The sequence below is a fragment of the Hydra vulgaris genome, chromosome 11 (genome assembly GCF_038396675.1).
Source record: "Hydra vulgaris chromosome 11, alternate assembly HydraT2T_AEP".
Lineage (NCBI taxonomy): Eukaryota > Metazoa > Cnidaria > Hydrozoa > Anthoathecata > Hydridae > Hydra > Hydra vulgaris.
Window position 1 is genome coordinate 24,924,961 of NC_088930.1, and position 24,957 is coordinate 24,949,917.

The 24,957-nt window shown below is 28.2% G+C and overlaps 1 protein-coding gene across 1 annotated transcript; it reads left to right on the plus strand.

Annotated features, from left to right (window-relative positions):
* The first annotated feature begins 116 nt into the window (after window positions 1-116).
* LOC100202168 (uncharacterized) lies at window positions 117-16,239 on the plus strand. The gene is made up of 3 exons (XM_065810541.1): window positions 117-225; window positions 11,853-12,202; window positions 14,360-16,239. The coding sequence occupies exons 1-3, from the start codon at window positions 183-185 to the stop codon at window positions 14,897-14,899; spliced, it is 933 nt and encodes a 310-aa protein (XP_065666613.1). The 5' UTR covers window positions 117-182; the 3' UTR covers window positions 14,900-16,239.
* The last annotated feature ends 8,718 nt before the right edge of the window (window positions 16,240-24,957 follow it).

Sequence of the window (24,957 nt, forward strand, 5' to 3'; positions counted from 1 at the left end):
CTTTAAAACTTTTTTTTATTGACATAAATAAGGAAACAATCAGAGTTATCTCAGTAAACAGAAAATTTAAAATAAATGTTTTTTTCATTTTCTTAACAATTTATTTAATATACTAAGTATATTTTCTTTGGACAATTTTTAGACATTTTAATAAATTTAAATCAGATGTGTCAGTAGGAGAAATGGCATCTTACAATAATGGCTCAGAAGTTGCACTAAAAATTGGTATAACGCTTATATCTGCTTAATATGAAAATTTTTGTTTTCATGCATGCATACATATTTTACTTTTAGGTAGGTTTAGGTTTTAGGGGTAAAGTAAACAAATTAAAACCTCATTTTATCTTTAGTTATAAAACAGTTGTAATAAAAATCTTTACAATTTTTTTTTCTTCTTAAGTTTTATGCTTTTTAATTAAATTTATTTACTATGAATCAGTTTTGGTTAAGGTTGTTTAAATCAGATTTATTAATCAATAAAAGCTATTTTTTTTAGATGCTAACATTTTTGACTAATTATTTTTTTAGATGCTAACATTTTTGACAGGTTATTTTTTTAGATGCTAACATTTTTGACTGGTTATTGATCTAAGTGATTGCAAATCTAGTTTTCTGGTGACCAAAAAGAAAAAAAAATTATTTTACATCACCAAATATTAGGTTATGATATTCTTAAAAATTGGTTTCTCTTGTTCAAAACTCTCTTGTTCAAAAAAGTATAATAAATTTGAAGACTTTTTCAACATAAAAGCCAAATAAAAATAGAAATTTTTAAATACTGTTTATACTTAAAGATTAGAACAATACTTATATTTAAAGATTGTGGCCAGTTTGAATTTAATATTAAATTGAGAATTATAAAAACTTATTTTCATTAATACATTTTAATGGTTCTAATAATTTGATTATATTCGGTATTAAATGCCATAATAAATATTATTTGGGTTCTGAATTAAAATTACAGATATTTTTCCACATCATACTAAAGTTTCTTAAATTTGATGTTATTTTTCTATTAAGAATATCTTTTGAGTCTTTCGAATGAAGAAATATTTAAGAGACTTATTATTACTATTTTTAATATTAAACTATAATGAAAAATAGTTATATACAGACCATTTATAGTAGTTGTAAATTCATTTTTTTGTAAATTAGTCATAATTGTTTTTAAAAATGCTTGCTGTATTTGAGTTTTGACAGATTACTTGCAGTTGATTCCGTTGTTTGACTATCCTGTTTGAGAAACAGTTATACCTGACATCAGACTTGTTTTTTTCTTCAGTATGAATTGTTGTATTTGGTCTCCCAATAACTGTCTTTTTTCCAGTGTTGTTAAACCAAGGCACCAGATCCTTATCTTGTATGTTTTACCACTAACCTCTCGTATTAGTTTAGTATTCTTCTGGACTGCCTCAATTGCTTTGATGTTTTTTATTCTATTTTAATTCCATATGGAAGCACCATAACTCCAGGTGTTGTCTCACAATTGACATAAAGAGCATCTTAAAAGTGGTAATGTTACGGTATCAAAATAAGTTTTTTAAGCTGAAAAAATGAACTGATTTGATTTGAGAGTTGGTTTGTTGGTCCCATTTTTGTGACATCTGCAAAGTTTTTGATTATTTTTGATTTGTGATGAAATGTAAAGTAATGACCCAAGAACCAAGCCCTCAAGAACCCTGCTAAGCAGGTGTAGCCTGTCTGATAAAACATCTCCTTGTATGACACACTGTTTTTGATCATTTAAGTAGTTTATAATCCAGTTGAGTATTTTATTTACTATACCATATGCTATTAATTTTCTTAAACAAAGTTGTGTGTATACTACTTAATTGAATGCTTTGCTGAAATCTTTAAATATTGTATTAACTGGAATGCTGTTCTTAGTAACTTTTGTAATTTGATAAAACAATTCAAACAAAATTATTAAACAATTTTTTTTCCCTTAACACAGCGGTGTTGATCATTTTGATATTAAATTATTTATTGAAAGATATTCTTCTATTTTATTCTTGATGATACTCTTCATTATTTTACAGACAACTGATGTTATGGAAATGGGCTTATTATATAATACAAAAAGATTTTAAGAATGCATTTTCATAAAATCAATTTGAATGTTTTTAAAATAGGTTTGTATAAATTTAGGTAAATAGCTATAGTTTATTCAGAATATATTATAATTAGAAATAATTAATAAATTTATGTTTTAGCTAACAAGGGGACAGAGTAATAGCTCAGACCGTTTTGCTAATGATTCCCAGTGACAATATTTGATGTTTGACTTTGCTTTTAACAATTTATGAGTGTGCGTGTGATCAAAATTTTAAACTTTTAGCTTTTCTAATTGTTGTTTTTGTAACATTTCTTTTCAAATTTTTTTTAATTTTTACACTTATTCCAATTTCATATGTTTTAATTATATGATATACAGTTGTTTTCAGAACATTTTCCGCTTTAAAATTATTAAAAGTAACCAGTTTTCCTCATGTAATGTTATTTTTGTAGAACTTGTACACGCCTTTTCTTGCATCTACTTTTTTTGGTCTCATTTTTATAACTAAAGAAAAGTTGTTTTTGATTAAGAAATTTTTTTTGTACAATTACATATTGTCTAGCTTACATAGTATTTTAACATTTGAACATAAGCCATTGTATTTTGTGGAGTTCCATTTTTGAGGGCACACCTGTTATTTATTGTTCATGGGACATATTTGTAAGTTTTCATTTAAATCTGATTATGAGTCCACCATATACCAAAATTTTAGTTTGCATAATAAATAAAACAATTTAATTCTGGTGTGGCTTTTGGTCAAATGCGCATTTTGAAACAGCTGTTTTATCATAATTTCAATAGGATTTCAATAGCAGGTTTATCAATAGTTCTAGCCCAGTACATATAACAATAGAAGTGCATATTACATTAAAAGATTTTTTCCATTTTTTGCTGTCTTTCTCGTATCACTTTAGGGAAGTTGCTTTCTTTATTAATAGTTATTGAAAAATATAACTGATTTTAGTTTTTTCACTTTGCAGTTCTTTTTTTTTTCAATGCTTGAGAAGGGACTGGTTTAATTTTTAAATTTATTTTATGTAACTGATTTGTTGATCCACCAGTAATTTTTAATATTTTTATGCAATAACTAAATTTGGATAATGCAAATTTGCTGTTTTATTTTCTATGTTGCGTAGATAATGTTTCCAGGTAGGCAGTTGTGTTATTAAACTCTATGAAATTAGACAAGGTATCTAATTTGATATATCAAAGAAAATATAAGATCTTTGAATTAAAATATTATTTAAATTTTTTTTATAAAAGTTTAAACTTTTAAGTTTTATATATGTAAATAAATATTCTTGATTAATATAAAAATACAATATAATCAATATATTGTTACTAAGTAATTACTATCATTGTTGTAAGATATTCAATTTAAAAGCAGTTGTTACAATACAGTCTCTTGCAAAAGTTTAGAACCAGTTAAGAGTTTTTTAGGTAAATCCATATTTTATTGAAAATGACATACACAAAGCTAAGATTTAATTTATGTTATATACATGCAAGTGTATGCTTATGACATAAATTAAATCTTAGCTTTGTGTATGTCATTTTCAATAAATTATGAATGTGCCTAAAAAATAATTAACTAATTCTAAACTTTTGCAAGAGACTGTATATAGGTATATTGATACCAATTTTATAAATCAACAATGAATGAAATAAATGAACTTTTGGTTTATTTGACGCTATTAAAAGCACTTAACTTTTTTAAATATCTAAATCTTTTTATACATTTCTAAAATAATCCAAAGATTTCAAGATCAGTATTTAGGAATCCAGGATTTCAAATCCTAATAAATACATATTGATGTGCGGTTCATTTTTTAGTTAATGTTTCTGGGTGTGGTTTTTAAATTATTATTTTTCTTGTTTTCAACACTAAAATAGTTTAAAAATTATTTTTGTTTATTTATTAATTTGTTTTCATCCTATTCAATGTTTGAGACTCAAGCGAAACTAATTAAAATTTTTTTAGAAAAGTTAGAAAACATGACCTACTTAAAATACATGGCCTTACACTCTAAATTTTCACCAAAAAAATCAACAGTGATTGGTTAAAAGATAAATTTTGAGCTGCTTAGACATTTCAAATAAGAGTGAGATAATAAGTTTTTAGAGTAAGAGCTATTGTGATAACCATGCTACTAATGTTTCAACCTACTAAAAATTATTGAAGTTACATGATCCCGGTATTCAAAATTTGTTTATAATTTTTCAATTGCATAAAACTTATTTGCTTTTGATACCGTACAACTAATATAAAATGTTAGAAATTATTTGTTAAATTAAAAAAAAATTGTTTACCTGCATTTAATTTTGTTATTTTTTTGGCTATATTATTGTTAAGTTTGGTGAAATTTCCTGGAAACTGTTGCACTATGTTCGCAAAAAGGATGAAAATTTGGATGCAAGTTTAAGAAAAGCTCCTAGAATCTGCAATAAGGTTTTACACCAAGGCAAATTTAAACAGAATGTTCAGATTCCACTTGACATTTTTCATGAAACTACAATATCTGCTATAAAATCTTCCAAATTGTGAAGATGCTTTTAGTTTTTTGTTTTTTTTCCAATGTGTGGTGGACAATTTGTGGTGGATGTTTCATGTAGTGAGAGAATAATAAAAATTTGGTAAAAGAAAGCATCAGTATTATGCAAAATAATATAAAAGCTAATAAAATAGAGGATTAATTTGTAATACATATTTTTTAATTTGTGTGAAATTTAATAAAAAAGTAGTTTTTTATCAAGTTTCATTCTACTTGTTTCATGTTTTTTCCTGTTTTCTAGAATAAACTGGTTTGAACCAATTCTAATATATAAATTATAGCAAATTTGACCTGCTTCCCACACTTATGATATAGTTCAACTTTCAATTTGCCATGTGATTACAACTATTTTTATTTCATCTACCAATATCCATTTACTTTCTAATTATGATATAAAAATTAAATGAAAATTGAAAGATCACCATATTCAAATAAAAATATTTATTTTATTAAAATATTTCTGTTTTGTTCCTTTTAAAATATGTTTTTGTATTGACAAGGACAAAAAAGATACTATTTTTATTTTCTGATATTTTATTGTGTTTTAACCAACTCCAATTTAAATAAGCAAGACATTATTAAAGCTTTCATATATATCCAATTTAGATGTTTTTGTGAATTTAAATATAAATGTATGAAAAATAAAAACGTAAATATAAATGATATAAATATATATATATATATATATATATATATATATATATATATATATATATATATATATATATATACATATATACATATATATACACAGCGGTGGCTAAAAATTAAAGACCACTCATTTTTTAGTTGGTTTCTTAATCTTTAAATTAAAATTAAGAAGATTCTAATTGACATATTAAATTTATTTTTTAATATCTTGTTAATTTTTTTTTTTTTTTTTTTTTTTTTGTTATTTCACCTCCCCAAGGCCCAGAAGGCCACTACAGATGAGGAGGCTACTTAATTGTGGTTATAACCCTCTCTCAACTCTATAACTCCGAAACACGAACCTTGACGAACAAGGCTGCTGCGCGGAGAAACAAGTTGAGCGCGGTACTACCAGGGACGTGGTGGGGATCGAACTCGGAACCTCTCGCTTATGAAGCGAGCGCTCTACCACTACACCACTACCGCATAAAACATACGGATTAAAGTGGTATAATTTTTTTAATGTAATTCTAATTAAATAGCGTTTAACTTATTAAAAAACTGATGAGTACTTATAAATCTTCTTTAAATAAATTGGACAAAATTTAACAACCACTTATTAAAAATAAGAATCCATTATTTTTTTTAACTGTCTTAATTGCTTATTATGTTGGCTATAAAATAAAATGTCAAAACCTGAGTTTCGATATCAAATAAACATTTATTTTTTGAATTGCATTAAGGATATAAAAATATTGCAAAAATGCGTGCAAAGATCAAAGAAAAAGACAGATACGCGGCTCTTGTATTAAAAGAAGAAGGCTATAGCATCAGACAAATAGCAGAAAAGCTCGGAAGGTTTCACTCTTGCATTATTAACATAATTCAACGATACAAAGAGACCCGGTCAATTAATGATCGTCATAGGACTGGACGCAATAAAATTTCAAATGACCGTGATGTTCGCTCGTTAGTGAGATTAATGAAAGAAAACAGACAAACATCATCTACAGACTTGTCTACGAAATGGACACTGTCAAATGGTCTGAAAGCAAGCTCTAGAACTGTGCGAAGGGTCCTCCACAATTTAAATTATTTATGGCGTGCTGCTGCAAAAAAACCACCCTTGAATATAAAAAACAAAAATTTGCCAGGAAAGAGTGGTGCAAACTACATAAAAATTGGTCAACAGATCAGTGGAGCCGTGTGGTCTTTAGTGATGAAATGAACGTTGAGGTAGACAACAGAAAAGGTTACGTAATGTTGCGTAGACTTCCAAGCGAACAGTTCGATAAATCATGCATTTTGAAACGAACAAAACAAGGCAGTGGTTCAATAGGCATTTGGGCCTGTATGAGTGCCTGTGGAGTTGGCGTTTTTTATTTATTCGATGGTAGACTCAACAAAGAAAGGTACATCGAAATTTTGGAAAACTCACTTATTCCTAGCATTGATTTATGGCAGTTGCAAGATGGACTTATTTTCCAGCAAGATAATTCGCCGTGTCATAAAGCGCATGTTGTTAGCAATTGGTTCAATTCTAATAAAATTCAAGTGCTTCCATGGCCTGCCAATAGTCCAGACTTGAATCCAATAGAGAATTTATGGTGGTGGCTTGATCACAAGCTTGGTAAAGAACAACTTTACAATTTGTAATTTAAATTCTTAAAAGCTTTAAAATCTCTCATCATTTGAAAAATGTGCCTGATGAAGTAATCAAAACTTTAATGAATTCAATGCCAGAATGAGTACAAGAGTGCCTGAAAACAAATGGAGGAACAACACGTTTCTAAATTATTTTTTTATTGCTTTTTGAAATATTTTTGAAACTGGTCTTAAAATTTTGTCCAATTTTTTTTCCCATTTATATTTTTTAACTAGTCAGTTTTTAATTTTTTAACATTATTTTGTAAAAAAATTATAAATTCTTTTATAATAAATATAAAATACAATTCTTTCTAAAAATGTTTTTTTTTTTTAAATTATACTAAGGTTAAAAATAAATTTTGAAAAAAAATTGAGTGGTCTTTAATTTTTGGCCACCGCTGTATATATATATATATATATATATATATATATATATATATATATATATATATATATATATATATATATATATATATATATATATATATATATATATATATATATATATATATATATATATATATATGTATATATATATATATATATATATATATATATATATATATATATTATGCTGATTCAGGTGAGCAGTGTGATGTCATACTGAAATAGACTAGGAAGCTTCAGTACATACATCGACTGACAAATAGTCTGACTCCCAGCGGAGTGCTGCTACATTGACTGAGGATTTGGCATGGGGCAGCAATTTTTTCATTCATTATTCTTCATTTTTTTCTTCTTTTCCTAAAAAAGCCTTATCGATTAAGATAATCAAAAAAAGTGAGCAAGTGCTTATATATTTACGCTATAGTAAGTATTTATAAATATATTTATATATATATATATATATATATATATATATATATATATATATATATATATATATATATATATATATATATATATAGATATAGATATAGATATGTATAGATATATATATCTTTCAAGTATACAATATTATACATATTCATATATATACACTTACGTATATAGATATAGATATATAGATATAAATATATATATATATCTATATATATATATATATATAGAGAGAGAGAGAGAGAGAGAGAGAGATATAGATATATATAGATATATATGTATAGATATATAATCACCCCCTGCCTTGGGGTTCTTGGTTGAGTAAAGGCTAGAGATGGTGTCTCGATAAAAATACTCATCTTGGACAGATGTTAAATGCATCCAGCTACTGTCTTGTAGAAGGCCTCCTAGGCAAAGACTTAAGGGGTAAACAGATTCTATCTGTTGACCAGCTTTGCATCCCTTCTTCAGCTATTAGGCTGGCACAGATGTATTTTTAATATATTGTTTCCAGTTTAGGATGTTGAATGCTGGATCTTCTTGACTCAATGCATGGGTTTTGCTTGTGTCTCTTTTTTTATGACTAGGCAATTCATTCTATTATCTCCAAATGAGGATACAGCTCTAAAACTCAGTTTCATGGTTCTGAGGCCGGCCGGTAGCCAGGTTTCCCGAACTCTGTGGTAACTCCCAGAGAGGCTGATTCTATCAACAGTGGAAAAATATCAAAGTATTAACAGTGCCATGTTGCGCATGGGTGGTGTCCCTGTTTGTACTTTTGGTGTGCATTGAGGAGGCCACATTTGGAGCCATTTGTTACAGCTTAGGGTTTATTAGTAATAATGAGGCAATTGCTAAGGCTATTAAACAGTGTTCTGAGTACTATCTATGCTTTGAGACAAGTTCTTCAATCTAACTTTAAAATGAATAAAGTACCAAAAACTATAAAACACAAAAAACTATCATCATCACCAAGTTCTCTAAACCTATCATTCACTAATACTCGTGGTCCTTTGAAGTAACTTTTCTTCTGTTGAGTCTTATCTCTTACAAAGTTCACCAGACCTACTTGCTCTTTGTAAGACTAATTTGAGTTCAGCTGTCTCATCTTGCGATCTTAGTGTTGATGGTTATCTTCCTTTAATTTGTAAAGACTCCAATAGTCACATGCTTGGCCTGGGTTTTTACATTCGTAAGAATTCACCCATTTGTCGTGAAACTAGGTTTGAATCCACAGACTATTCTTTCATGTGCTTTCGTTTAGCACCACTTCACTCTATTGCCTTTCTCTTTGTTCTATATCGCTCTCCTTCATCTCAAGACTGCACTCTTTTTGATGTTATTTCTGATCATATTGACCAAGCCCTCTCTCTTTATCCATCAGCTAATATAGTTGTTGTCGGTGACTTTAATGCTCACCACTCTGAATGGCTTGGCTCTAGTGTCAGTGACTCTGCAGGCTTTAAAGCCCACAACTTTTGCCTTACACAATCCCTAACTCAAATAGTCAACTTTCCAACTTGCTTTTTTGACAACCCGAATCATCTACCTTCTCTGCTCGACTTATGTCTTGTTTCTGATCCTAGTCAGTGCTCAGTTTCTCCACATTCACCCTTAGGTGCTTCTGATCACGGTTTGATCTTTCTAAAACTAATATCTCATTCTTCTCCATCACCTGAGTCCCCATATTATCGTACCTCTTACAACTACAGTAAAGCTGACTAAGATTCTTTCCGTGATTTTCTTCGTGATGGTCCTTGGGTAGAAATCTTTTGTCTTCCTGTCGACAAATGCGCATCTTACATAACTTCGTGGATTCAGGCTGGCATGGAATCTTTTGTTCCCTCTTGACAATTCCAGGTCAAGCCTCGCTCTCCTCCATGGTTTTCCTCACACTGTGCTGCTGCGGTTGCCAATCGAAACTGTTACTTCCATATTTATCAGCAAAACAATTCTCCAGAAAACAGACGTCTGTTTATTACTGCTAGAAACCATTGTAAAAAGGTTTTGTCTCAGGTCATGAAATCTCGTATCTCATCTCAAAATTAGGCTCTCGATACTTCTGGAGAATCTTTAATAGTATCAATAATAAGGGCAAATCTTTAATTCCACCTCTCTTGTATGGTTCAGACTTTGTCACCTCACCTAAAGACAAAACTTAATTGTTTGCTAAAAACTATTCATCAATATCATCTCTTAATTCCACTAGTTGCGTTCTAACTGATATTGCCAACAAACAGGTTAATCCATTGCTTGACATTCGTATCCAGCTTCGTACTCCAGCTTCGGTATCTAAAGTGATTTCCTGCCTAGACTCTTCTACAGCTTCTGGACAACATACCTGTTATTGTCTCGCAGAAGTGTTCTCCGGAGCTGTCGTCTATACTCTCAAAAGAGCTGTCGTCTATACTCTCTACTTAACAAGTGCTTATCAGAGTCTTGTTTTCCAGCCTGCTGGAAAGCGGCATCCGTTATCCCTATCTTCAAAAATTCTGGAGAGCGATCTGATTCGTCTAACTACCGTCCCATTAGTCTTCTTCCTATCATTAGCAAGGTTTTCGAATCTTTAATTAACAAACACTTAATCTCTCATCTTGAATCTAATAACTTTCTGACCATCGATATGGACTTCGATCTTCTCGTTCTACTGCTGATTTGCTAACAGTAATAACTGATAGGTTTTATCGTGCATTAGATAAAGGTAGAGAGGTTAAGGCCATCGATCTTGACATTTCAAAAGCTTTTGATAAAATTTGGCATGCTGGTCTTCTCCATAAGCTTCCTTCTTATGGTGTATCTGGCAACATCTTTAAGATTATTAAATCCTTCAAGGGTTCCTCAAGGTTTTATCCTTGGCCCTATACTCTTTTTGATTTACATCAACGATCTTCCAGATATTTTCACATCTAAGGTGGCAATGTTTGCTGATGATACTACCATTTATTCTTGTCGTGATAAGAAATCAACACTCCCCGATTGCATGGAGAGGGCATTTGAGCTTGAAAAGGATCTCACTTCTGCTACAGCATGGGGCTCACAGTGGCTGGTGAACTTCAATACAGATAAAACTCAATTTTTTTCAGCCAATCGTTATCGCCATAATTTACATCTTCCTATATTTACGAACGGTGATGTACTCGATGAGTCATCTACCCTTTATCTTCTAGGATTAACTCTTACTTCCAATCTTTCTTGGAAACCATATATCAAATTAGTTGCAAAATTAGCATCTGCATCTCTTTATCGAGCTCGTCACTTTCTTACTTCGGATTCTATTTTCTATCTCTATAAATCTCAAATCCGGCCTTGTATGGAATACTGTTACCATATCTGAGGCGAATCTTCTAACGATGCCCTTTCTCTTTTAGATAAGGTGCAAAAATGCATTGTAAACATAGTTGGATCTGCACTTGCAGCCAACCTCCAACCATTATCACATCGTTGTAATGTTGCTTCTCTTTCTCTTTTCTACAAATACTATAAAAGGCGCTGCTCTAAAGAGCTAGCGTCTCTTGTGCCATCTACTAAAATTCATTTTCGCATTACTCGTCATTCAATTAAGTCTCATCCTTTTTCTGTGACTGTTCCTAAGTGCTCCAAAAACGCTTATTCGTCTAGTTTTTTTCCTCGGACATCAGCTCTTTGGAATTCGCTTCCCTTATCTTGTTTTACTGATTCATATAGTTTGCAATCCTTTAAGTCGTCCGTCAATCGTTATCTTGCTCTACAATCTTCATCTTTTCTCTTCCAGTAACTTCCAACTTTAATTAGTGGATGCTTGCAGCCTTGTTGGAAGCGAAGATGTTTAAAAAATATATATAGAGTGAGATATATATTGATATATATATACACTGTAAAAAATTATATTATTTTTTGGATTACTTAGCATAAGTAATATTTACTTGTATGATGTTTAATTTGCTTGTTTTTTAATTGGAAAAAACAAATATTACATGCAAGTCTTACAATGAGTCATTAGAAGAAATATTACATGTAAGACTTACATTGACTCAGAATAATGAGTGAATGTAAATTAAAGATGTTTAATAATATTTAGTTAAGATTGTTGTTTGCTTTTTTCAGTGTGTTTATTAATTTCACATACATGTTGTTTTAATACGTCTTATTTTAGTTATTGTATTTTTTAGCTTTCCAAGATTTGAAGAAAAAATACTTAAAACAACGCAATGAGTTGAACTTGTTACGTCTAAGCTCATCTCAAAGCAGTAATGGTGACCAAAGTCTAAAAACAAGTTATTATTATGAAAAAAAAATTGAACAACTAACAAAATCTTTAGAAACTAAAACTTCTGCATATAAGAGTTTAGAGAGTGTGTACTTAAAAACTAGACAAAGCGAAGATAATCTTGTTATATACATTCGGCATTTAGAAGAATTGTTAGTAAAATCACAAGAAAAGACAGAAAGTGACCAAATAAATAACTACAAATTAATACGTGACAATGAGTTGCTTGCATCATTTTGTGAAGCAGAAAAAGTATTATTTTATTAATTTTTGTTACGCTATAAAAATTAATAACTTAACTAAATAGTGATTGAAACAACTTTTAAAACTTTATCTTCTTAAAAGTAATATTCACTTGCATCAACTAAAAAAATAAGTAAATAAATCTTTACAGTTGAAAATATTACCAATACTAAGCAATCTAATAAATCGCAACTTTCTTTTACAGTTATTTTAAATATACTAAAAATAATAATCTAAAAATAATTTTTTAGGTGAAACATAATTTTGTGTTATATTATTTTGGTAGTGCAGGGTGTTTAAGTTAGAATTAACTTTTTAAATTTGCACTGTTTTCATTTTTCTTACTAAAATGGCTTCCATTTATTGACAGCTGTAAAGCATTACGGTTAGTAAATATGGAGAGATGTACGATTGAACAACGCGTCTTCATTGTTAAAAATATCTTAAAATTTATACGGAAGTTAGAAGGAAATTTTGTACAAAATATGGAAGAAGCCACTCAAAATATTGTAAATAAATAAATTTAAGGAAACTAGTTTAATTCAAGATCAAAAAAATAAGATTTACTGTTGTAGTGGTCGTTCCTAAGAAAATATTGCTGCTGTTAATGAATGTGTTAAAGAAAAGACAAACACATCAATTCCTCATAAATAATAAATAAAAATAAAGGCTTCAATAATTTAATAAAGAGTTAATACAATAATTATTGCCAACTGATCGTTGGGATTGATTGGACGTTGGGCATTTATTAATTGAGCTTTTGCAGCAAAAGAAGAAAAATTATTTAACAAAGTGATCTTAGTGATTAAGTACATTTTGAAATTAGTGGAAACAAACAAAATTGTCGAATCTGGTGTGAAGAAAATTCAAAAGTAATTTTGGAAAATAAAATGCATCCACAAAAAGTAACTGTTAGATGTGTTTTTGGTCTGTTAGATTGATTGGTCCATAATTTTTTAAATCGAAACTGGACACGTTGTTATTGCGAATGGTGCTTGTTACCGAACGATGGTTATTAAATTTTTGTTTGGCGTATTGAAACATATTGATACTCAACGCCGTTAATGCATGTACTGGAAAATACACGAATTTTGCGTTTTTATAAAAAGGTTACGTTTCACTGCATTTTTTTAGCGCGAATAATTTTTTTTTTTTAATTTTTTTTTTCTCTCCTAGCGCTTTAGTTTGTCTAAAATCAAACAAAGTTAAATTTTTTTTTAAATTTTTGAAGTTTAGATATAAAATTTTGCTTTATGGTTGATGAACCATATCATTATATTGGTATAAAATGGTGCTGCTCTCAATAAAGATAAAACATTAAATTGAGAAAACAACTTTTTCAAACAAGTTTTAAGTTATATTTTTAATTTCTAACCAGTCATATGTCTGCAAACATATTAAAGGTCGAAAAAAATTAGTTATTTCAAGTTTAAAATTTGTTTTTTCCATTTTATATGAAAGTTTTTATTAATACGAGTGTGAAGAACACACAAATTGACATACGACTAGTTAGACTTTTAAAGTTAAACCTTTTAAGGTTTATTTAAAAGTCTAAGCTCAAAATTTAAACATTACTGTGATGTGAACCACCCTAATTTTATAATGCCATAAAACTATTTAACTAAAATTCCGGTCTTTAAATTACCATAGATTAGTATATAAATTTTATTTGAATATATATATCTTTTTTATTTTTTTTGTTGAAAATATGTATACATATTTTCTTACTCCATCGCAAAAGATATGTTGAGTTTTAAACAATATATATAGATTTTGTTTAAACTTTACATATCTTTTAAAACTTAACATATATTGTTTATAAACAAATGTTGCAGACCGGAAAAAAAATATGTTTGATATCACGGAGAACAAACAAGACAAAAAAGTTTGAGAACTTGCATTAACGGCGTTGAGTATGCAGAATATTATGGGGTTTTTTAAGGAGCAAAGTTTAGGCTAATAAACTTCAAAGTTTTCAACATCTATAAGAAAAAAATCCATTAATAACTGTTTAATACTTTTATTAAAGATATCTGTTATTTCCGAAAAAATAATAAGTGTTTAATGGAAAATTAAAAAGTTAATTCGAATTTGAACAACCCTGTACCTTTTTATAAATACTTAAAAATAAATATAAATAAATTGAAAAATAATTTTTTTTTTTAGGCTAATGGGTTTAAAGATTTTAGTATGCCTTCTAATTCCAACTCTGATTCAACTTTAGAGTTGAAATCGCTATTCTTAGAAGATGTTGATGATTACGGTTTCTCAGATACGCATATTTTAAAAATGGAGAAAAAAATCGATTATTTGCTTTATGAGAAAAAAGTACTTCAAACAAAATTGCAATCGCTTACAAAAGAATTAAACATTGAAAAGCTAAAAAACGAGAAGCTCTTAAACGATTTAGCCAGCGGTAATAAAACCGTAAATAATGTAGCCAGTGGTAATAAAACCGTAAATAGTTTAGACAATCAATGTTCATCGTCTGATACAATCTTTAACTCAATGAAAGACTTGAATGAAAAAAGTAATTTATTGCAAACTATTTTAAAAAGAAATTCAGATATTCTGAACAAATTAACTTCTAAAACAAAGTCTAATAATATTGAAACTAAAAATTTTGAATATTGTAACTATAACTATGAGTTACCCCCTTTACAACAAATTAATCCGGTATTCTTGAAAACTACGGATGAAGTGTAAGTTTTAAAAAAACTTATTAATTTAAGAATTTTTTTAAAAAAACTTTTTAATTTAAGAACTTTTCACTAAGACGTTATTAATAACAATTCATTTTTACTTATTATTGAATTGAACAATTGCAAGAGTATTTAAGGGACTTTTTTTTATATTAGTAAAGATTTTAGCAAACAGGAACATGCACACGAGCGCGCAAAATATTTAAAATCATTTTTAATTATTTTTTATAGCTATAGTTTTATCGTAAAAATAGTAGATGTATAAATTAATAGTAGGCTTTAAGATGTATAAATTAATAATAGGCTATAAGATGTATAAATTAATAGTAGGCTTTAAGATGTATAAATTAATAATAGGCTATAAGATGTATAAATTAATAGTAGGCTTTAAGATGTATAAATTAATAATAGGCTATAAGATGTATAAATTAATAATAGGCTTTAAGATGTATAAATTAATAATAGGCTATAAGATGTATAAATTAATAGTAGGCTTTAAGATGTATAAATTATACTAAAGGTATTATTTTGATAGCTGATGGTGGCAGAGATATAAATGTATCTTACATCAAACATTTGTGACTTTTTATGTTATAAAATCTTTTTTTTATGTTTACTCTTTCAACTCAATGTCAATTATTACCTTATGATACTATTATAATCAGAGGGTATTGTCAGCTTACAGTAATATCATTTACATGATACTATTATAATCACTGGGTATTGTCAGCTTATAGTACTATCATAACCACAGAGGACAATTAAATTTCTTAGATTATAAAAAGGAATGAAAACCATTTTCTAAGCAAAATTGAAGTATTTTAATTAGTTTGTATAAGTTTTTAGAGCGTTTTAAAAGTTTTTGAAAATCGTCTTTATAAATTACATGCATTTTTTCATAATAATCTAGAATGAAAATGATAATTTAAAAACATCCACATACATGTTATATTTTTTTTTAGTTTTCCTAACTTTATCTGAGTATCTTTTTTTAATACTTTTAACTTTCTATGCGATTTTACTTGACTTTTACTCCTTTTTATTCTCTCTATTTCTTTTATTTCTTGTTTACTTTTTTTTTATAAAAAAAAATTGACAATAAAAATAATTTGTAACTTAGAAAAACCTAAACAATTTTAAAAACAAGCTGCGCATAGAACGATGGGATAGCGTTTATTCATCAACATATCTTAATATTAAAGAATCAATGGATGACAATAACTTTTATTAAAGCATCAGAAAAAAAATTAAAACTTTACATTAAATTTCTGAAATCAAAAAATTATGAAAAAAATTACAAAAATTATAAAAAGTTTTTTCAACATGGTATAAAAGAAAAAGAAATAAGGTAATTTTTTTTTTCAGCTTGATAAGCATAAATTCAATATAAAGAGGATTTGGGCTGTTATAAACAAATTAATATAAAAAAAGAAAAAGTAACTCACTTGCTTACCACAAAAACTAATTATCGATAATAATAATAAAAAAAATTATAACAAGTTTTCAAAAGTATTTAAAAAATAATTTTTAAAAGAGTTAATTACTTTACATCAAGCATGTTATTATACAAAAATCAGTTTCAAAGCGGTTGCTTTAAAGAATATGCTATAATTAAACCTACTAAATATATATATATATATATATATATTATTTGAGAGTGATGACCTGATATTAGGAGTGTATATTGATCTATTCAAAACTTCTAATATAGTTGACCACAGTATTTTACTTTCCAAGCTAAAATATTACGGTATAATAGGCTCAACATTTAAGTGGATTCAAAGCTATTTGTCCAAGAGAAAGCAATTTGTGTAACTAAAAAACTCTGTAGCTCTCGATGTTACGTGTTGAGTTCCTCAGGGTTCAATTCTAGGTCTATTATTGTTTTTAATATATGCTTACAATATGCATAAAGCTTTCAGAAAATATCTACAATTATGTATGCTGATGCAAAGACTATGCTTGAAACTATGAATATTAAACTCAAAAATTTCAACCCATAAAACGAAATTACTAAAATTGCAAAACCATGCATACTAACCAGCTAATTATTTAAATAGATCAGTAAACCCGGCCCCAATGATGAAAAACATGATGGCTCTAGATATTGAGAAGCCTAACACATTATAATATTAATTTTTATGTATAAGTGTAGAATCTACTATCAAGCGTTTTTTCATATATTTTAATAATATCATTTTCCGAAAAATATGTTTAAATGTAATCTTTTCTTGAAATAAATATTGATTTGAGTTTACAAAAAACTAATAGTACAATATTTTGGAATTTTCTATTGAATCAGGTAACGTAAAGAGTAGAGTTAGCTCCAGGTTTATTTGCATTATTACGAAGATGGCGGATAAATTTTTGTAGATATGTGTTTAAGTTCATTGTTGATTTTGCAGATCTGGTATTAAATTTGAAAGTGGAATGTGAGTGATTTGTTTTTATGTAGACTAAGTGTGATTGGGTGGTTAGGTTTCTTTAAAATTCGTTTAAAAATGTTATTCAATAGGAAGGATACTATAGTAGCTTGCATCATGTGGATCAATACCATCAGCTTTTAGAAGGCGGTTTTGAAAGCCTTGCATCATAGATTTAGTTTTATTGGTCGTTGAGGTAAGGATTACTGCATTGTAAGTAAAGTGGCTAAGGCAATAAGCGCGGTAGGCAGATATAAGCATTGGTTGAGACCATCCACCAAATATTCGGAGCTGCTTAAAAAGATACTCATTAGGGGCAATTTTCTTATGTAGACTAGAAGATTGCTTGTCAAAATTGAAACTTGAGTCGAGGTTGATTTCAAGGTATTTGTATAAGTTTACAACTTCAAAAATTTTTTTATTTTAATGTTATAACTGGCTTTTCACCTCTGCCAATATAAATAACTTTGCTATGTTGAGAAAAATATTATTATTGCACTATCGTTGTAGACTGTTGTAGATCTGCCACTTCTTGTGGAAGGGAAGAGTTATTACCAATTATGTAAGCTAGGATATCATCTGCATATTTCTTGTGTGTAATTTCCTTCGGGAGGTTGTCATTTATGTCTAGTACAGAGATTAAAAAGAGGATTGGCTCAAGGACGCTTCCTTGTATCACTTTTGATAAAACATCTTTCCATTCAGTAGGCTTGCTGTTGAATATAACATGTTGTTTACGGTTTGAAAGCCACTTTGCAATTCAGGATGATATAATCTGCGTTCAAATAACAGGTACAACTATCACTTGGGGAAAATCTCAGCAGTCAAATTTTCTAATTGCAAACCGTGGTTCATTAATATGGAATTATTTCCATATTAAAAATATTAAAGACCTAAAAGACCATCATTTAAACGGCAAACTAAGTTGCATCTTCTTAATTCGCGACGTATATTTTATAGTTTACAGTATTTAAAAAATGATGTGCATAGCTGTTTTCAAACTTTTGAATTTTTTTTTTTTTAATTTTGTTATTTGTTTTAATATTTTTTGTTTATCATTTTTTTACACACAAAAAAACTGTGATTTGTTTTATTAAATTTTTATCTTACAAACGGCGTCTAGTAAAAGTTTTGTATTTTTGTTTTGTTTTGTTTTTTTTGTTTTTAGTTGTAAAAAAAATTAAATTGTTTTTTTATGAGTGACTATAGGGTCTCTATGAAAGGGTGACAATAAACATATCGCCCTTACCTTTTTTGAGTCTCTCCTTGATTATAACAGTATATATTATAACAAAATTAAAAAGTTTATATCAAGAGAACACTCAATGAAGTTTCTAGCTGTTCTTCTTGACGAAAGTATCTCATGGATAAACCACATAAAATTAATCGAAAATAAAATTTCTAAATATATTGGCATAGTTTATAAGGTAAAACCTAACCTAAATCAAATTTGCTTTAAATATACCTACTTCTCTTTTACACATTATTATCTCAGCTATGCTAACATTGCTTGGTGCAGCACCAATAAAAAAACGGAGCAAACTATTCAACAAACAAAATCATGCCATAAAAGTAATATCCAACGCAGACCGTCTCTCTCATTCACATCATTAATGTTTACCAGTTAAATATATATCATCATTTAATTTTTATGTATAAAATCAATATCGATACGATGCCAAATATTTTTAAAACGCTATTTAAAAAAAAACAGCACAAATATCTTACTAGACGTGCAAACAATAATTATATTCAAGCTACAACTCACTTTGAAGCCACTAAGTTTTCTATCACAGCTTGGGGGCTCGACTATAGAATATAGTAATTAGAAATGACATTAAAACGCTTGCAAACATAAATATTTTTAAATCAAAACTAAAAGAAATAATTTTAATTAATCAAAGCATGAAGGACTTCTTCTAGAGCTATATTTAATTGTTAGTCTTTCAAATATTGTATAGTATATTTTTATTTTATATGCAAAGGTTTAAAAAATTTGGTTCTTTAAAAACTTCTTATTTTTTATTTTCTTATTATATAAAACTAAAAATTTTTTCTTAAAATTTTAAATTCTTTTTATTATATTTCCTAATTAGGAATTCTTAATTGCAATAATTAAAAACTGTTTTATATAGTTTTGAATATATTTCTTCGTTTGTTTATTTTTAATTTTTGCTTTGTGTTCATTTATTATTGAAAATAAATTTTAGAATTTATTACCTTTATTTAGAAAAAAAAAAAAAGTTTTTTATAATTGACAACATTTTTAATGACAAGGTTTGATGGCTATATTATTTACGGATTATTGAGGGGCTTGGCGGTAAGATTATTTTGTCTTTTTCTTGCCCCTGCCATGTGTATATTTTACAAATACGAGAGTTGTACTATTTTAAACGGCAAATTTATAATCAAAAATAAATAAATAAAAAAGCTGTTTATGATGTTATTTATTTTTTACACTATTAATAATAGTAAATAAAACTAATTAATTAATAATAGTAATAATAATAACAAAAACTAATTAATTTTTACAATATTAATAATAGTAAATAAAAATAATTAATAATAATAGTATTATATAAAAACTGTAATATTTCTTGATGAGCAAAATAAAAAGTCGTAATAAAATAATTCTTGACTTTTTAAACTGATAGTCGTAAATGAGAAGAATTTTTGTTTTGTTATGGTTGTTGTCAGTGGCGGATTGAGGTTTAGCGCCGTGGGGAGGCGGTATGGGAATGAGTAATAGGCGATAAAGGTTGGGGGGGGGCACATAACGTGTTACCGTAAAAGCCTACACAAGACTGATTTTAGAATATAGCTCTCCGGTTTGGTTTATGATTACATGTTACAAAATTCTGAACAATTTTGTTTGCCTAAAAATATCAAGTTTGTTTTTAATAAAACAACTATATTTACACTCGAAATCACAAATTCAAATTACGCAAACTAAAGTGTGAACTCGATGTCCATAAATACTCTTTCTCACTCAGGGTTGTTAATATTTGGAATAACTTACCGTATGACATTGTGTGTGTGTGTGTGTGTGTGTGTGTGTGTGTGTGTGTGTGTGTGTGTGTTTGTATGTATGGGTGTGTGTGTTTGTGTATGTTTATATATATATATTTATATATATATATTTGTAAATTATCTAGCACATAGTATTAAGTGATTGTAGAGCACGTTATCAAAGCCCGTTCCTATTTCATGGACCTGCGTGTCTTTTAGAACATGGATCATCTATCTATCTAACTATTAAGTAGTCTAAGACATTTCAAACAATCTGAATTTTGAGTTTGTTAAGTTAACTTTGGTTAACAATTATCGTTAAAAAAAGAAACTTTTAATATTATTGCGATAATTTGGTTATTTAAAAGTACATTTACTCTATACATTTTACTAAAAGCAAGCATTAAGAAAGAAATTTACTTTCCAGCTAGTTTATGCAATTTTTTTTTATTGCGAAATTTCATTCCCAGCGTTGGTTGGTCGTCTTAGAACACCATATGGATTTGTGATGTCTATAAGGCATTGTATAGACGTCTTACGAACGTCTGTGCCCGCTAGATTAAAGTGAAATGATTTATTGATAGTTCAAAGTCAATGCTCTCATTAAGTTCAAATTTAATTAAAATTAATGTCAATCCAAAAAGACATAGTTTCATCTTTGTTTATTACAGATAATTTTTAATTTTTAATCTACTGACAAAGCGCCATTTGACAGGCTTGGAGAGCGTTGGGGCAGCTCCTTCCTCATCCACGCCCTGTGCTAAATCCGTCACTGGTTGTCGTCGCATAACTAGAAATGTTAAACTATGATAAAATAGGCAAAACACAACCAGGACTTAAACTAAAGCTTAATATAGCATAATTTACTTTAGTTACTACTGTTTATTGGTTTACAAAAATAACTCTACAGCATTTTTAAATTATTGAGTTCAGCGTCTCGTTTGCGTTCTGTGTTCGACTATGAAGACATTTTATAAGCAAATCATCTGCTGATAAATCTTGAAAAATTGGTTTCAAAAAATCAAACAAATTTTATTTATAATGATTAATGTTCTTTTTATTTGCTTTTACCATGAGTTTTGTTGTAAGTATATTTACACTAACTATTTAAATCGCGCATTCTATAAAATATAAGAATACATTCTATAGAATATAGGAAGACCACCATATACTGAAATTTAATAGAATATAGGAAGACTAACATATACCAAAATTCTAAATAAAAGAAGAAGATCGCCATATACCAAAATTCAATAGAATATAGGAAGACCGCCATATACCAAAATTCTATAGAATATAGGAAGACTGACATACCGAAATTCTATAGAATATAGAAAGACTGACATATATGCTACTATTGATCATTAAATTAATTAGCACTATGAAAAAATCTAAACTGCTTCCTTTATAGCATATAAACTGTCAACTTTATTTCTAATTGCTAAACCATGGTATTTGGTACTTGTAGACAATGGTTAAGTCTATTGTATACAAATGAAAAATATTTTAAAGAAAATTTGGGTAAGCATTACCTACAGATACAAATACCTTTTTACTTTTTTTAGGCAATAAACATTTGTTACGCTGTTACTTGAAGTACAAGTGTCAGTGAGTAAAAAGGTAGAAAATAAGATGGGTTGAATAAAAAAGTAGAAAACAAGGTGGGTTGAAAAAACAAAATATGACTTTTAAGTTATAATACTGCGTGAAATGAATCGGCGTAAATAAGTTAAAAACTAAATTAAATTATTTTTTAATAAATCTCTTCCATTTGTTTAAAATAGTTAAAAAGTTAGAGCGTATGGAAGGTTGCCCCAACCCCTCGCCTCCTTTTTTGCCAACTTTTTTCAAAAAAATGCGAAATATAACATAAGTGATGTAAAAAGTATTTTTAAAATTGTTTCTACAACTCTCTCTAAACTAAAACTGGAGTCGCAATCCTTGGCTAAGGTTTTAAATTACATTAAATTAATTTTGATTTGTAAAAAAAACTGTAGCAGCAATACATTATACAGCGGCAAAATTTGAAATAAGTTATTCCTAAGAAACGTTATCGGGTAAATCTGAAACATTGAAATTAAAAAAAACGATTAACAAAACAGCATAATTGCTCATGAACCAAGGTGGAACAAAGATATTTTTTGATAATAGCCAGTTTGCTAAAATTTTTGTTTCATCATCGAGAGTAAATTGAATAAAATGAAAAAGACTCACGCTGCTATCTTCTACCAAAAATTTACATAAAAAAGTGAAAACAACAAACTTAAAAGAATTTATCCATTTAATCCACTTTACTGCACTTCATTACTAGTTTCTTTCAGAGTATTTAACACTTTTGGACGATTGGCATTTTTGCTGTTGGTTTGATTGTTTCAATTCTTGAGCCCTGTTGCTTAACAGAAAGTATATGTGATGATTTCCCTGTCTTCTTTTTTTTTAACGAGCTCGACTGCAGCTGAGTTGATTGTATAGAACGTGAGTACTTCGAAAATATGATTTCACAGGAGCCAAAGAATCAATACACCGTATGAATTTAAACTGCACAAAGAGGATAGAAAACTCCTTGTTGATTATTCTGTCAAATTAAAGCTTGAACTCTATTTTATATATCTGTCATATTACCGCCGTTATATAATTAAAAATTATAAATGAAAACAATATTCTCACCCCTTAAAAAATTGTGACTTCAAGAATCCATTTTGAAATTACTTTTTATCGCCTTGTTCAATCTCCAATTTTTTAATTAATGATAAATGACTTTTGAATTTTCAAGTGAATTGTAGCGGTTTTCTATTTGGGATAATAGTTGCTTTGAATATCGCTTTATGTCAAAATCGATTTTTCATATATATTTATACATCAGTTTAAATATAATTGAAAAATCCACTATAGATAAAATTCTTGATCAAATAATCGCAGATCATCTTCCAACGTCCTAATGCGTGAATTCACATATAATAATGCTCGTCACAATTTTTTTGCAAATCGTATTGTCAATGTTTGGAATAACTTGTCGTTAGCATGTAAAAAGGTTCCGTCAGTTAACGCATTTAAGAATAAAATTGACAAGTATTTTTTTAAAAAACAGTTCATTTTTTACTGAAGATGAGGTGCACGTTTATTAATTAATTCGTGCTTTAGCAGCTACAAATATTAAATTTTTAGATACTATTTGTCATAGTAACTGTAAACAACATGTAAACTTTAGTTAAATGAAAGCAACTTTTTTTCCCTTTTTCCCAATTTTGATATCAACTTACTTGCTATGAATAACAATTGCTTTTTTTTTACTTAAAGTTTATATTTCACAAACCATAAATTTTTGTATAATTTGTTACTATTATTACTATTACTAAATATAGTCGGAATGTACTTTTTTTCTTTGCATACTTCGTTGTTGGAACGAAATGCCGATAAGTCAAAAACATTCACAAACAATACACTGCTTGATTCTAAGGGTTTTAGGTTGAATTTCAAAAGACATGAGATTTTTCTTCAGATTCTATTAATATGTATATGAACGAGCGGAAATGTGTTAAAAATAAAATCGAAAGCGTTCCTTCTTAGTATTCTTAACTGCGAGATATCTTTACTGTATGAAGGTTTTAGCATCGTGCCAAAACAACTTTTTGCAACTGAAAAATTTTAAGTATATGATTAGAATATATATATAAATATATATATATATATATATATATATATATACATATATATATATATATATATATATATATATATATATATATATATATATATATGTATGTATGTATGTATGTATGTATGTATGTATGTATGTATGTATGTATGTATGTATGTATGTATGTATGTATGTATGTATGTATGTATGTATGTATGTATGTATATATATATAATTGTTATCTTTTCTAAACTTCTGCTGGGTTTCAACGCAAGGGTATAACTGAATTGGTGTTACCAGCATCATTTCATCTAATAATTTGAGAACTTTACCACAGTTGGGTCCATCCAATCCGCCACCATTATAACCATGCCATATTTCAGTATTTTTGTCCAAAAAGGATTTCTGGCCCTCATTAACTAAAAGATTGTCAACAACTTTTGTCCCAACATTCTCATACGTGTGAAGTTCCGGAGGAGGGATGGTATCAAGAATAAATTTTCTATTATCTTCCTCAAGCAAACATAGGTTAATAACATTATTGAATAATTGCATAGTCTTATAAGGATATCCTGCAACTTGGTACAGATAGTAATCTGAACTGAAGGAGGCAAAAGTTCTTAAGTCACCTGATGAGCATATTGTACCAGTACAGTAACAACAACCGTTTTTTCCACCATAACTCTATAATAAATTATTTAATTATTCTGAGATTTAATGTTTTAATAGCTAGTTGTAAAAATTAATAAAATTAAGCGAAATCTCTTACTTATGCCAAGAAGTACGTTTGTGAGCTTTAGGTCAGAAGCCACAAAAAATTTAAGTTTTTTTAAATTAATGAATTTAGTAGGCATTCCAAGATTATGGTTATTCTCCTTGACGTTACGTGCCAAAGCCAGAGTTGTCACCTTGTTCACTCCTGAGTCTTTCTTGTTTCTATTTTGCTCCTCTAACTTTGTTTCATCAAAAATATTCATTATAATCTGAAAATTA

Coding starts and splice junctions, on each gene's coding strand:
- LOC100202168 (XM_065810541.1), top strand. CDS start 183: ATGGCATCTTACAATAATGGCTCAGAAGTTGCACTAAAAATTG. Junction 226..11,852: donor AGAAGTTGCACTAAAAATTG/GTATAACGCTTA, acceptor TGTATTTTTTAG/CTTTCCAAGATTTGAAGAAA. Junction 12,203..14,359: donor CATTTTGTGAAGCAGAAAAA/GTATTATTTTAT, acceptor TTTTTTTTTTAG/GCTAATGGGTTTAAAGATTT.